The 16,132-nt window shown below is 39.2% G+C and overlaps 1 protein-coding gene across 1 annotated transcript in view; it reads right to left on the reverse strand.

The window, feature by feature from the left end:
* The window catches only part of LOC117422602 (dnaJ homolog subfamily C member 17-like), a 72,866-nt gene that overhangs the window by 38,792 nt on the left and 17,942 nt on the right, over nt 1-16,132 (reverse strand). The window contains exons 3-8 of the mRNA XM_034037793.3: nt 15,050-15,108; nt 14,012-14,099; nt 13,343-13,425; nt 12,097-12,211; nt 10,522-10,571; nt 2,655-2,732 (exon numbers count right to left, since the gene is read on the reverse strand). Of these exons, the coding sequence (XP_033893684.3) occupies nt 2,655-2,732; nt 10,522-10,571; nt 12,097-12,211; nt 13,343-13,425; nt 14,012-14,099; nt 15,050-15,108 (473 nt within the window). The remainder of the gene's footprint in view (nt 1-2,654; nt 2,733-10,521; nt 10,572-12,096; nt 12,212-13,342; nt 13,426-14,011; nt 14,100-15,049; nt 15,109-16,132) is intronic.

The following is a 16,132-nucleotide window of genomic DNA, read 5'->3' on the forward strand; positions in this document are numbered from 1 at the left end:
CAATGTGGAAACAATAAAAGATTATTCAAAATTGAAACTAAATGATGAGTGCTTTTTTTTTTTTTAAACTTTGAAACTACAGAGTACCTTACATATACTGCACACACTTTACCAAATAAAATCAGTTTTAAATGTATAGCCAGTGTACACGTGGCTGCCCGTAAAACACAAAGCCTAACTGCTAAATTGATTCATTTTTATATTTGTATTAATGGCAATTTAGAAGCTGTTAAAGAAGAATATTTATTGAACACTCCTTGCTGAAGTTTAATGCTGTACTATACTTCCAGTCAACTTTCTATAGTTACATGAAGTTGTCATTGAAAACAAGTCAGTCATAGGAATTGGTACTCAATTTCTTGAAGTTGTTTTTTTTTGTTTTGTTTTTTCCTGGAGATAAACATTTTTTTTTTTTTTTTTAATTTAGTCGTTGCCAATTAGTTATTATTTTCTCCCCAATTTGAAATGCCCAATTATTTTGGCTCAGCTCACCGCTACCACCCCTGCACTGACTCGGGAGGGGCGAAGGACACGCTGTCCTCTGAAGTGTGTGCCGTCAGCCGCCCGCTTCTTTACACTCTGCAGACTAACCGTGCAGCCGCCTTAGAGCGACAGCGTCGGAGGACAACGCAGCTCTGGGCAGCTTACAGGCAAGCCCGCAGGCACCCGGCCAGACTACAGGGGTCGCTGGTGTGCGGTGAGCCGAGGACACCCTGGCTGACCTAACCCTCCCTCCCCCCGGACGACGCTCGGCCAATTGAGCCCCGCCCCCTCGGAGCTTCCGTCTATGGTCGGCTGCGGAATAGCCTGGACTCGAACCGGCGACATCCAGTCTATAGAGCGCATCCTGAGACATACATATTTTAAATAAAAGGTGCTCAGTCTGTCTAAAAAAAACCTCTTTCATATAGGAAAATGTGAGATCTGCAAAGTGATGGCAATACATATTAGATCAGATTTACTGGAATTATTTTGTTAGCTCTGTGTACTTTAACTGCCCGCCTAGTTAACAAAGTTAGGTAGGTGTAGAGCAAGGTAAAACAATTATATGCAGATGGACCTGGAACATTTTAACAACCTGCATGATAATCCCCTTGAAGAAAGAAAAAAACAGCAGTGCATTTTAGAGCACCACAACACTTTCAATACAAACTGTAACAGGGGTATTTTAAATACAAAATGCAACTTCGATTCAGTTGAGGCTATAAAAGCTAAGCCTCTTCAGCTGTGGAGTTAGTAAACTTGACAAGTCATTTTCTAGACATTGCTCTTTTTACATTTTCTTTACTGTTTTATGGGTTCATGTAACCACTCTTGAGTGTTTCTGGTTTCTGTTGCTCTAAATTTCAGTTGTAATATTTTTTCTCTAAATCTGCCTTTACCCAGTCTTGAGCTACTTTAAACTTGTCTGGAGAATCCTAAGTGCTGGGACTGAACAGCCTTCCTCCTTCCATTCAAATCATGTGACAATATGACCTTTCAACTCTGCCAAGCGCACATACTGTACACTTAACAGAGTAGGCGTTAAAGTCATGTGTTTCTTGTAAACACTGCAGGGGGGTTTATGACTATGTTGCACTACAGTATATTCCAGTTATCAGTTGCCAATATCATGGGGATGCTTGGAGTTCAGTACCCAACAAGGATCGCTAAAGCCAAGGATTTTCAAACCTAATCCTTGGGAAAATGGCAGAGTTGGAATGCGAGTGTTCGCTAAGGATTTGAACTTGCCAACAGTGACACTCCATGGACCACTGTTTCAGAAATTCTAAGACCACATTTTTCCTGCATTGGGCTTTTTTCTTTTGCAGAATTTGCATGCAAGTCCAAAGTACACAATGTCTCTTTCCCACTAGTGCAGTCATTATTTTTATTTCTACGTACCTGCCATTTTTTTTGGCTAAACCCTTGTGCATTAAAAACATGGCTTTTTTTATTTCCCCTCCCTTTATACTAAACAGTAAACCCAGTGTGCTTTTCCCACACCCTCGACCCAGTTTTCCACGTCTCAGTATCTTTATAAAACGCACACGAGGGGGGATTGTAACTGTGCCCTTTTTGATAAGAATGCCAGACGATCTTGGCCTACTTCATTCCTACAAACTCTCACTGCGCTAATCTAGCTTGAATTTACATAGTGTTGAAGTGCTCATCAGGATTGCATGAGAAGAGAACATTTCCTACTTGCTCCCAAGTCACTTATAAAAAAACAAAACAAAAGGGGCACAAACAATAGACTGCCCAGGTTTATGAGAGGGCAGTGCTGTAACTGTAAGTGTTCCTGTGTGCAATTAGCACTGCCTGCTACTGTGAACTGCAAAGGTTGCTCTTTGAATCCCCAGTCACCACTGAAATCAAGATGTAGGCAAAATAATTCCAAAACACTACCAGCTAGGATGTGATATGCCATTTTTATGGCCTATTAAAAGGGGGTTTAACCATAGTACCGTCACAAACCTAATAACATTATTCTTTTACAAAGGCTTATTCTGTTATGGAGGACACAGACGTGGATTTTTGCCTCTGAATTCATGTGCAGCAATGTTCATTGTAATATTCTCTGCAGTGTCATTGCTGGGGTACAGCTATAACCTTCAGACTGCTACAAACACAACCACTGCTAGTGTGGTGCTTGATGTTGTGTGTAAACTCACCTTGTGGAGAAGCCCAAGGAGAACATCATGGGAATATCCACCGTTGGTCTCATCACCTTTCTTACTCTTCCATTTTAACTGAGAATAAAGAAGAAGTAAGAAGATTACTGAATGCTCCAGCGGGTCATGGAGAGCTTCTTATTTCATGGGACATGGAAAATATGAAGCTTTTCTCTTGATTAAACTTCAGTCATGAGTTTTGTTGGTCTTAGTACAGTTCCCAGTTGACTGAGACCCCATTCCATTGTATTTACTATGTTTGACATTATTCAGGACAAATAATGCAGACCATAAGACCCTGTCTTAATACCAGAGAAAGAAATCTGAAAACTTTGTCACACACCGACGCTTATTGAAGTGAGTGACTCCAATCGCTGTTCTACTGTGGTTTAATCTACATGGCCAAAAGGTTTAAAACTATTAAACAACACATTTTGATCAGATTCAGGCTAACTGTTCCCAAGATATAGCCTTCACGGAACCCATCACACTCTAGAAAACCTGCAGAAGTAGGGCACCAGAAACTGCACTCTGTGAACCTCAACAATTTGTGGTAAAGAAAAGTCTACAAACTAATCTGATGAGCGATTCTCAATATATTACAAAACAAATATGTCTAGAATAAGGATAGATGTATCATGACAAGATGAACTGTATACACAATACAACCTTCTCTTGCCCAAGCTATCACAAGGCAGAACTAGGTAGCCATGACTTAGAATATGATTAGGCTTGCACCTGGTCAATGTTTATTTTTCTGGGGCTCACAACATACCATAAAAAAATCACTTATCTTTTAGAGTGTCTACTGGACTGGGGTTCTTCATAAACTGTGATTTATACATCAGGTTTTGCTATTTTCAGTTTAGTAATTTCTGACCAGCTGAGCTGACGACACACCGTGATTGAGGAACGAGTCAGATTTGATTGTCACCACTTTCATTTGCTGTGACTTCTTTAGTTTGGATATCTCTGCCTCGGCTGCATTTGCTCAGCTGCTGGCCAGAAGCAAGGAAAAAATTGAGAAAGTAGAAAGTCAGCTCCAAAATGAATATGTTACTCAAAAAGACGTGTGATTTATTACGATATTATGTGAGCTCCAGAAGAATAAAGTTAAAAAGGTGCTAAACAGGTGCTAATATACAACATCACAATTGAATCTATAAATGTGACACGCTGCACATTATATCTGTCTTCACCACATAATAAAAAAGGTTAAGAAGATTTATTGAAGATAAAGCCACTGAGATCCAGTTCCCATTCATAGATCAGGGGGTTGTACAAGAGTCAGACTTGTTTTAAAAAAGAAATGTAATGTTTGGAATAATACCGCTGTAAAGCTATACAATAAATCTTGGATTTCTTCGAGACTGAAATATTTTTTTTATGGAAACTTAATTGTTGCATGGCAGAAACATCCTTGGACCATTCTAACGCCTGAAGATATACATACAATAAATATAAGTGTGTGACATTTGCGTAATGCACGTTATTAATACTGAAGCCTGGTACCAGCTCCTTCCGATAAACAGTCCCCAGACTCCTTTGAAATAGTGCACACATTTCTGGTCAAAATAAAATTAAACAAAAAGTAATTTATTTGCCAGGAAAATGTAAACAAAGAAAAGGATGGCTTACTTGCCTTTTCTCTTTTTACATGTAATAATTATTTTAGAGTTGCATGTTTTAAGCTAGAGTGGTTACATTCAGTCACATTACATTGACTAACCTCACCATCCAGTCAGTCCTAATCCAACTGCCTCTGCTCAGCATGGCCAATTAAAAAAATCAGCAATAACACAAGCGTTTAAAGTACTGTAAAATATTAGTTCAAATCTACACATCAGAAATATGAGGCAAATAAGAGGCAATTAAACCTCAATTAAACTTCCATTGATCTATCAAAATTGCCCCGACGTCCTTTTTAGAGCCTCACTCAAAGCTAACTAAACAGTAATTTGACTCATTTGACTAAAGGGTTGGATTTGTGGTGACAATTGGCCGAATCTTTCTGCTTTTTAATAAAGTTGCCTCAATTCATATATTATATTGCTATGTATAAGAATATGCACGTATATATAAACCGGGTGTATTTGAAGGATGTTGTGAAAAATTGACTTCCTGCTTGGTGTTGTCGATTACTACCTGTCAACTATGTAATTAGGAATGTGGTTGCTGAATAAACTTGACTAACTAAAACTAAAAATGCTAAGGTACAAATACAAATCTAGTATGTCTTGTACAAATCAGGTTGTCAAAACGTAGCATTCACACCAAATTCTCAAGTTGCCAAGGGGTAATGTTTCACATCTGGACATACATACTGTAGCTACTAAAGCCAAAAGGGAACTTCATATCTAGAGTCCAGCTGTCATTCAGAAAGACTGGCAAGCATCTTCGTTGTTAGGAGACTAAGCAAATTAAACACAGATGCAAGATGTTACATATTATCTGATTCAAACTGGTTACAGTAAAAAAAAAAAAAAAGAAAGTACAACCTCTGTTTATTGGTGTATTGGTGCACAGGGTATAATGGGAGTTATGTAGCACCAATGTATAGTTGTATTTAGGCACAGGGATTGCACAATCACTTCACGTGCAGATAATGTATGTAATAGTATGCGAGCACAGGGATTGCACAAATTAGTTCACATGCCGGGATTCAAGTGAATGATTAATTAGTAATTGAATCCTGGCACAGCTGTATATATAGATGCACAAATCACTCACTCGGGGTTGGGTGTTCAGGGCGAAAGAACGGGAGAAGGAGAATAAATTAAAACTAAAAAGCAATTGCTACTCGTGCCGACACAGATGATACTTGTGTGTTTAGTGTTCGCCGTGTTTTGTCTATTTGTTTTGGCCAATGTGCCGTTTTGATTTTGTGTGCAGCGTTTTGTTTGTTTATTTATTAAAATGTGCAAGCAGCACATTCATTTCACAGTGTTGTGTGTTTCTTCCGGGTCTGATGTCACCGCAAGAGCCAGCTTGCCACAGAGCCGTATTCTTCTTATAAGATTTATTTTGAGAAGACTGGGTTATTCATTCAAACATTGTGAATATTGTTAATATTGCAACGTTTATTAGTTTAGGCAATAATGGAACTCCCGGGTCAATATTTGAGTGAGTGAGGGGTTCTATTCTTCAAGAAGAACATGCCACAGCAATGCTACTATACTACAGTGTTTTAAAGTTATTTATTTATTTACCTTTGTAGTCCACTAAAAAAAAGAGCTCACGTTTTGAGAGCAGGGCTTGAATGTTTCAACAGTAAGCAGTGGTTTTAGAGCAGGTGTCTAATTTGGGTCATCTCTTCCACTGATAACAGAACGGCTGACCTCTACAAAAAACAATAAGGACAAAGCATGTGTTGGGTGTCATTGACATCCTTTGACATGTCTGTGTTCCTTAGACGATGCTGTCGAAGCAGAGCTCAGGCCCCATTCAATTAAAGAATCTACATTCCAAGCATCAGCGTTATTAAGACAGCCAGCATTTAGATATTCCAAAGTGGTTCTCACATACCTGGCTTGCACTGTGAAAAACTGTATCTCTTTGCTTTTAAATCAAAAACCTTCACAGATGTTATTGCAACACAAAGCATGTTCAATACAACATGTTTTAATTGTCAAGGGCAATGCTTGATTTTCACTTCAACAACCATTTAGCTCCTCTGTGCTGCAATTTCTGACCACATAAATCTTCTGGCTAAGCATTTTGGGAAATAACCACACTCTACTCTGTAAATAGCAGATTTTTGGGAAGTCAAAAAAAAATAAAAAATAAGGGAAAAGCTAAAGTGCTCTAGTGCAGTGTTTCTCAAACCAGGGGACCCGACCCAAAAGGGGGTCGCAAGGCTATTGTAGGGGGATCACCGCCATAACCTCAAGTTTAGGGCTTCTGATTTTTAAACCGATAAAAACACCCGTTAAAAAAATGCAAACACTGGAAATGGTTACTCAATTCACCTGGACTTCACCCCTTTCCCATTTAAAAAAAAAAAAAAGGAAAACCGACTATGGTACAAAAAACTGAAACAAAACCACCGTTCCCAGTGCAGCTGGGCAATGTCCCTCCTTCCTGACTTGTAAATACTGTATCATTGACTCGTTCTGAATACTTTAAAACCCACCCAACTACTGAGTGGCAGCAAATTCTACACTTCTATTGGAGACTCCGCTTGCGAGATTTAAAACGAGATTACAATTACAGTAGAAGGCTTGTTCGTGGGATTTAAAGCTATATTACAGTTAGATAGCGATAATTTCAAAAAGAATTGCAAATTGTGGAGAAATGTAAAAAAATGCCTAGACACACAAAAACACCAGAAGAATGTGCCTGTGACCATAAGAATTTTGTAGTGGAAGACAGCACATTAAATGTGCGTACTGTATGTCGAGTTACTACTATTGTGACAGAAAAAAGCACCCAAGCATTTTGGAAAGTAACCAAAAAACAATAATTTCATACAGTATATACAAAGCAAAGCCGTATTTAAGATCCTTAGCATTACATTACAGTGCATATACACTTAATTCTTAACAGTAATGGTGTAGTATGAAGCCAGACCACCTGCCGTGTTCACTAAGTGTCCAGATGTTTATTTGTTTGTGTATAAAGTGCTAGCGCTGGTCAAAAAAAGCTTTCTTAATGTCCAGGTTTTTTTGTGTTTCACACGGTTTCTCAATTTGCCAATCACTTGGACAATGTTATGATTGTTGCCACAATCATTGGCTAATTCTGCATTTGTTTGCAAGTACTATACTTTCAGTTCCCACAACTGCCTGTTGGCTGCGAAGGGTTAGACGCAAATTTAGACAGTAACACGTGTTTCTTAAATGTCTACATACCCCTGAAAAGACTTTGAAAGTGGAACTTAAAGAAGCCAGCGTTATTTACAACTCAGAGGAGTCTACAAGTAGACGGTACCGATGCTGTGTGCAAGTTTTCGATGCTTCGTTCCATTTGGCAAAATGAAATCTTAATTCACACAGAAAAACCGTCTTGAAGCAGAACCACAAGTGACACAAATGGCAGGCTTGCTGTTGATTTAAACACTTCAGACTGTGTGGGTCTAATAATATCATGCCATGGTTTCGTTTCGTAATCTGGTTATGAGATGTAAAAATATTTATTCCTGAAAACAGTTGCTACCCCCCAACCCCCTCACCCATGGATCTTGCTCCATTTTTATAAAAGCTCAGGCGCCATCAACTGCAGGCATAATGATTCGGGGGGGCCCATCATTTCCAAAGGGGGGCCCATCATAAAAGGTTTGAGAACCCCTCCTCCTCATTGGGAAAATGAATTAAGACATGGTCACGCCACCAGAAAGATGATGTTTCAAACACAAGTTTTACATTGGAACAGATCTTTATTGTAATAGTGGAGAAGGTAAAAGCTGCAAATGAGTTGATATAAATCAACCTGTATGCCACAAGCATAAGTCACAGCTGGATTTTCATTATAGCATTTTACTGCACTGGCAAATCGCCATGGATTGCATCAACCACCCAGCAGTGACTATCCTTGGATTACCACTATCAATAAGAGGTCTATGCAATTCAGGTGGATTCCTTAGTACTTTAAATGATCTAAAAATCCATCTGTGGCTTATCCCAGCAGAGTATAGGTTGCTTAAGTCAAGCCCTTAGTCAAGTAAACAAGTGTTTCGGCAGGTTCCTTCATCACATGGCATATACAAAACACTGTCTACTTTCTTTTAAGTGTTTTTGAATTTATGAAAGACTTAAGACTTGAGTTTGAGACGTGTGCCTTACAGCAATGCATTTGTAATGCAGTGCTCCCTCGTTATACTGTCAACTATGGGACAGTTACCAAACTGCCATTATAACAAGGGTAAAAAAAGTCCAATAATAATGACAAAAACTATGTTGACAATTCAAAGGTTTATTTTTTCAGTAAACAACATAAAAAGCCAACTTGTCAAAGTTTAAGCAGTTATTTTCTGCATTTTTAATTGGTTAGGAGTACAGTATGTTGCTGGTGTTGTTAAAGTGATGGAGACCAATACGTGTGTCTACATTGGCTTGGCTTGATGCACTGGGAGACGGCAGACAGCGAGTGTGGTGGTATAACGGGACAAATACAACTGGGTTATATTGGTTCAGAAGGGATATTTGGAGGATCATGAGAGCGGCATTATAACAAGGGAGGACTTCACTGATGTTATGATCTTTTAAAAAATTCTACACCAACGATAAGCATATAATTAAAGGAATTCGCAAGGGCTACATTTGTAAGATAGGCTGTCCATGCACTTTCCATTGTTTACCTGAATATATCTGCTTGTTAATGCAAAACTGACAATTAACAGGTTTCACAACAATGAGCCAGCTCAAAACAAATACAATGGCAATGATTTATTAGTATTCTGTGAACTCCTCAAACAAACACTGAAAAGTAGAACCCTAACAATAACTCTGTTAATGGCGTTGTAATTCAGGACTGGAAATCGCACTGCAGTCTCAGGTTTTACTATGAGCCTTATTAGCCAAAGTATACAGGTTACAAGTTCAGTTGTGTCAAAATAAAACCTGGAATCTACAATGGGAGTCTTAAAGGGTACATAAGGACCTTTTTATTTTATTGTGTTACATGTTCCCATGTGTTGCTACAACTGTTTACATAAGGTGTGTGTATTGTTTTAAAATGTTTAAAAAAAATAATAATTTAAACAATACACACACTTTACGTAAACAATTGTAGAAACAGGGGCTCCCGAGTGGCGCATCCAGTAAAGGCGCTCCTCGCAGGATGTGCCCTATAGCCTGGAGATCGCTGGTTCGAATCCAGGCTATGTCACAGCTGACCGTGACCGAGAGTTCCTAGGGGGCGGCGCACAATTGGCTGAGCGCTGGCCGGGTAGGGAGGGCTTAGGTCGGCAGGGGAATCCACGGCTCACCGTGCATCAGCGACCCCTGTGGCCGATAGGGCGCCTGTGGCTCTGCAGCGGAGCCGCCAGATCTGTGTTGTCCTCCGGCACTATAGGTCTGGTAGCATTGCTGTGGATCTGCAGTGCGAAAAATGACGGCTTGGAAGGAGCACGTTTCGGAGGACGCGTGTTTCAGCCTCCGTTTCCTGAGTCGGCGGGGGGGTTGCGAGCGGTGAGCCGGGGATACAGATAATAATTGGGCATGCTAAATTGGGGTGAAAACCGGGGTAAAAATAATTGGCGACGACTAAATTTATAAAAAAATAAATATAAAAAAAAAAAAAAAAAAAAAAAAAAAAAAACAATTGTAGAAACACGTGGGAACATGGGAAAAACTGGTGGGTGAATAATTCTTGGTGAAGTGCAATGGATAAATACCAGAGATTTATTCGTTCACTTTAACCCTTCAATCATTTGGCGTACTTGTTTTTCCAAAACCAAATCGAACAGCAGAAAAATGTCAGCTATCTGCAAAGCCCTGTCAACAATGTTATAAATAATAAAACACATTTATTACATCAGTGTCACACAGGGCTTGTCTAGTTACAAGACAAAATGTGAGGAAATCGTTTTTTAAAATGTAATTACAAATATGTTGGCTAATAGACAAAAGCTGTAAATTGAGGTTACGTGAAGTACACTTATTCTTTGCTTAGTTTTTTTTCAAAAACAAGACATATTAGAAAAGAAAACAGATATATTGTTGCGTTCTGAATCCTCCGAGTGCCAACTCAAATACCCGAATGCTTTTCTAAAATGTTTTCTTTTGCTCTCAATGTCCCTCGTCCGAACGCCTCTGTGGGAAATAAATGTACTGTGCAATAAAAAAAGGAGATGTCCATCTGTGCTTATCACGCTATCCCCTCTTCTCCCAAACACACACCATCTAAAGGCAATATTTGAATGTCTTACTTTTAATTTGGGGGTCACGTTGCTGTCGGATTTCATTCCATGCTGCGTGCCTGTGGGAGACAGGGAGAATAAAACAGGAGGAGAGGGAACATTTTTATTTTCCCAAAATTAAATATAGGAACATAAATAACGTGGAGATGTCAGTGCACAGTCAGCGGCCAAGTGTGAACGAGAGGGTAACCACACCAGAGCTCTGGGAACCAAGCACTGGACTGCTGTCAACCATGTTCTAATAAAGTTACAGTACTCTCGTTCTGGCTCCTGGCGGAGGATAGTTGACCTAACCAGCACCTCTGGAGTCAGCCGTGATCGTCCTTCCAAAAAGCAGGGAACAGCAATGCCTCTTTAGCGTGCGAATGGAGCAGATTTAAATAGCTGTCCTTGTGTCTTTAGACCGCACAGGGGGTTTTGCACAATTCACATTTTGTATTAAACCAACAAGCAGCTTTATTTCTATTCAGGTGCAGTGCTGTTTCCAACCTAGTTTCACAGCTGCACAGGACTGAGGAACAACGAGTTCAAATGACCTGCCCAGGGTCACACAGTGTGTTATTGGCTAAGCATAATCTGTCTCAAAATACTTCACCGCATTCATAATTACAGTGTGTTTTAAGGGACATCATTCAAGATGATTAATTCAGCCTAAAATCTAATTTATTTTGAGTTTTAGTGTCCGTTATAACAGCCGTTACCTGTTAGATAACTGACTATGGAGACTGTAGGTGTAGGAAGGCATGTTATAAATGTGTTTATTTACGTTACATTTTGGACTGGATTGCTTAGGCTGAAAATAATGCAGCTGTTTAAAGCAAGTTTCAAGATTCTGAAGACCTGTTAGCTTGTAGAGGGGATCTAACTGTGTCTGAGACAATCCGTGAAGTTTACAATTATTTGTATTAGTTTTATTTTAAATGAATGTGGTCTGAAGTATACAGAAATATTGTACTATTATACTATTATACTATTATACATGAAATAAAATCAGCCATTTCTAGTGTGTTTAGGATGTTATTAAAAATATCAGCATATTACAAGGATAGAATAAAGCTGGCCCTTTTAATCATGTCTGAAGTAACTACAATCTTAATACTGTAGTGCACCTCTCTTCACTGTGAAAGGGTATTTAAACTCACTTTGTCTTCTCATCCACACAGTAGAATGTTGTGCTGCGGCAAAGGTAAATAAGTAACTATTTCTCAAGCTCTCACAGCTGGTGGCTGAACATCAAGCTGCCCCAGCAACGTGAATGTGCGATGCTCGAGTGAGCAGTAATCATTACAACTCAGAGATTGTGTTACCTGTGTTATACATTGTATAATCTAGTTATTGAGATGCATTTTACCGTTGTCCTTTTAAAATGCTGTTTTACATATTTTTACTTTCAGAAATGGCTTTAAAAGACTCACAATGGACACAGCTTTGAGACGCACGTGCACTGTTAGATGTTTGTTTTTCAGAACCTTGGCCCACAAACTTTCATTATGTCAGTGGTGCTATTTAGATGAAATGAATGGACCTGACTGCCTTGTGTTGAGGTGGATAACAGAGGCGAAGCGAGTTTGTGTTCCTGTGTACCTGGTGGTCTGTGCCCTCCGCCTGCTCCAACTTCCCTCTCTCTTTGGATCTGTTCCTTTATAAGCCTCTGTTCTTCTTGGAGCTGCCTGGAGCCTTCCTCTCGCAAACGGATTATCTGCAAGACATTGTTTCAAATGAACCAACACCGGATTTTATAGTTTGACCAGAAAAAGAAAAATGTACTGACAATATGCCATTCTACCAGGAGCATCACTAGTAGCACTGGTCAGCAAAATTCGAATTATTTAACTAAAAATCAGGTAGTTTGTTTTCTTTCTGTGAATTAGACTGCAGGAAAATTAGCTAAGCCAGAGTTGACCGAAGCTGTAATTTATCAATGACACTATCTGTGTCACCAACACCACTTTCTGCAGCATCTAACTTTCTACCAAAGTTTTCCAACCAAATACTAACCAGACCCAACCTGGTGCATTTAGCAGACAATCTGGTTAATAGACTAATAATCAACTCTGTACTGTACCTACAATAAATGCACCTACGCTGTGTTCATATCAGCATCATAGAGCATGTTCCTTTTGGCACAGTTGAGGACCTCATTGTAACAGTTGGCTACATTACCTTCTAAAAAAAAGTTATAAAAAGATAACAGATCGTCAGCAACCATCTAGTGCCAATATCGTTATTTAAGCACTGCCACCTTCTGGTACTGTTTGGATAGACATGACCTGGGGGACCGACATCTCCAGCACTATAAGAACATCAGAAAACGTACGAACAAGAGGAGACTATTCAGGCTTCAGTGCTTACCCAGTTCCCAGTAGCCAACTGATCTGAAAAATTTGCCAAGTTGGATCTTAAATGATCTCATAGATTCAGCATCAACATGCCATTCCATACCCTCACCACTCTCTGTGTAAAGATGTGTTTTCTACCCTCTGCATTTAATTTACAATTTTGTTCTCTGGTCCTGGTACTAGCAGTGGCGCACAGCAAGGGCCATTCTAGCCTAGATTCAGTCATGTGGTTTCAATGCGTGTTGATTGCACATTATTGAGGTAGTGTGGATAGGCTGCAATAGGCTTCAAATACACTCCAGGGCACTTTGGTGGTAGATCATAAATCTTCCCTACAATGTTCCTTTTTTTCCACAGCATAAATGACCGAGATCACCAAACAATAGAGGGGCACGCTTACCTAAATAATGATTCAGGAAAAAAAAACATTTTATCGATAGCATAACTTGAATTGATTGCTGCCATCTAAGCTGATGAGCAGTAACACTCACCTCTTCTTCCAAAGTCCGTGTTATTTTTATTTCCTCCTCTTCGAGATTGTGGGCTTGTGCCTGCCTTTCCCGGGCCTCTAAATCTGTAACAGCACAAAGTTCAGCTCAGAGTGGGGGGCCGTTTGGTTACCACCCTCATGTCCCCAACAGAATAGGTCAAACAAAATGCAAGACCCTTTCCTTGACTGAATGGTTGATTCCATGCAGTTTCCTAGTGCAACAGCATGGAATTGTACACACCTAAACTGTTTAATCAAACAGTAGTACAGATAGAAAGACATTCAGGAAGTACTGTATATACTAACTTTCTGATATCTATACCCTTACAAAATGAGTCCTATGTTTATTAACTAAACAGCGGTGCTATTTAGATAACAGAAGAAAAGTGAGGAACAAGAGGAGGCTGCTCGGTCCATGAATGCTGGTCTAGTTTCTAGCAGCTGATTAACCCAGAACTGTCCAGTATGCTTTTTAAGGTAACTCATCAGCTACAACGTGTCTCAGTAGCCAGTTCAATCTGTTTAGAACATTTAACTAGCGGAGGCCCAAAATCATATATTCTGGTATCTCTAGCCTGCAGTGGTTGGCCATGGAAAATCTTCTTTTTTGTATTAATTATTAAAGTTGGATTTACATGTACTACATTATTAACTTGTTAACAAACATTACCTAGTTTAATCTTTTTCCTCTTGTCGTCGAGTTTCCTGGTTCTCTCCTCCGCTAGCTTTTTGGCTTTTCTTACTTGATCATAGGCTGCCTGTAAGAGAAGAGAAACTCACAGTGATGAAGGCTCAGAACATATAATAAGAACTGAAGAGTTGAATAGATGTACTTAGTACTGTGGTTCTGTATTACTGGGATTAATGCTGATTTACTAAACATTTAACACAATTTATATATATATATATATATATATATATATATATATATATATATATATATATATATATATATATATATATATATATATATATATATACACACACACTTTAGAATTAATATCTCCCATTGGTTTTAATGTCATCACACATTCTTGAAATATTGCCTCTCCAAATGTATGCAGGTGTAAATAATTAATATACCAATTCTAGTAATAATGCTACACATTCTTGTTGGTATCAACTGTGCAGCGAAACAAACACATCTTCTCATAATTGTATTTGAAAACATGATATCTAATACTACACAAGGTTAAATAATTATCTGCTTGCCAGCCCTGCTTTTAGAAAGTGTTGCACTTCCTTGGTCATTTCACCTGGAGGGTGAATTTGTCCCCACCCCTTCAACAGCTGCTTTCCTGTCATTAGCCAATCAGCTGCTTCCCCTATTGACTGACATTTTCAGCCAGTATCATGACCTCAGCAGAGTAAAGCATGGAAACGGTGGACTTTCCTTAACCTAAAAGTAGAACCAAATATATATTTAATAAAGGGGACTGTATTTCTTTGCAAATACAAGTACATTACAGTAACTTAAATGCAGATTTAATCCATTTCTAATAAATGCACATTAGGCATTTTAAACTAGCATCTTAATAGTAAATCTTCATTGGCAGATAATATTTCTTGATCGAAGTTTACATTTCTAATAATATAATACCTTGGCAGTGCCCGTGCGCTTTAGCTGTCTGGGACGGATTACCTGGCTGGAGGGGTCTCACTGTTTGTTGATTGGTAAAATCAGAGCACATCTTTGATGTAACCTTACCCTGGCAGCTGTGTCAGTCAGGACCTCTAGAGCCTGGGAGAGCTGGTGGAAGAGTTCAGCTAGAGGAAGACAAAAGGGCAGAGTGGAGGGTCAGGGACCACACAGCTCTCAAAACACAGATGATTGTGCTTATTCATTCAGGGTCAATAAAAAACAACCCACAAAGACAACCTTAAAACCCCTGAAGGAGAAGCCTCGATTTAGTGGTCACTCCAAGAGGGTTAAGGAATGTGTGTGTTTTTCTCATCAGGACTTTCAAATTCCATAATGTGAGATAGCGGGTTGTGAGAGACAGCAGGGAGGGGGTTAAAACCTCCCTGCGAGAGAAATGCACCTTTTTGTATTGTGTTGCTTTTTCAGTTAATCAGTTTTGTTAATTGTTTTATTGTTTAGTTTAATTGTTTTATTATTAATTATCATCCGCACCTGGGCGTTATTGGGGGAATTAGATCCAGGTGCGGGGTTTAAAAGGAGAGCAGGCAGTCTGCTCGAGGCTGCTGAGTAGAAGGAGGCAGAAGAGGTGCTCTGTCTCCGAGTAGCCAGAGTTAAAAAAGTAAGTGCGGTGACAAACCTGTGTTTTTGTAAGGACGGGAAAACAGCTTAGCTGTCCCGTGTTAGGCAGTGTGTTCCTGAAAGTTGAGTTAGTGCTCCAAGAGGAGTTAGGTGTTTATTTTGATTTTGTATTTGTTTGATTTTGTGTTTATTAAAAAAATAGCGCGTCAGCGCTTGAAAAATCCACTTCTGTTGTGCTGGGTCGTGTTTTTAAAGGGGCAACGAACCCAAGTGAGTGCCGCTCGTTTACAATAACTACCAACAACAGTATTTGAGTTTTTATTTATTTATTTAAAACTTTTACTCTCCATCTAGAACCATCCTGGGGTACAACAGTTACACCTCGCATGCTAAACATTAAAAATACATTTACACCCACAGTATAAAAGCAGCACTCACTCACACTTTGATATTACAATTTAAATCAATTCAATAAAGCGCTTCTGAGTTTCTGTTGGTTGTGCTCATTGTTTATCCTTTCTGCTAGACTATTCGATGTATTAGGTGCTCTATATGCAAATAATTGCTAGC

Source organism: Acipenser ruthenus, chromosome 15 (assembly GCF_902713425.1).
Source record: "Acipenser ruthenus chromosome 15, fAciRut3.2 maternal haplotype, whole genome shotgun sequence".
In the NCBI taxonomy this organism is placed as follows: Eukaryota; Metazoa; Chordata; class Actinopteri; order Acipenseriformes; family Acipenseridae; genus Acipenser; species Acipenser ruthenus.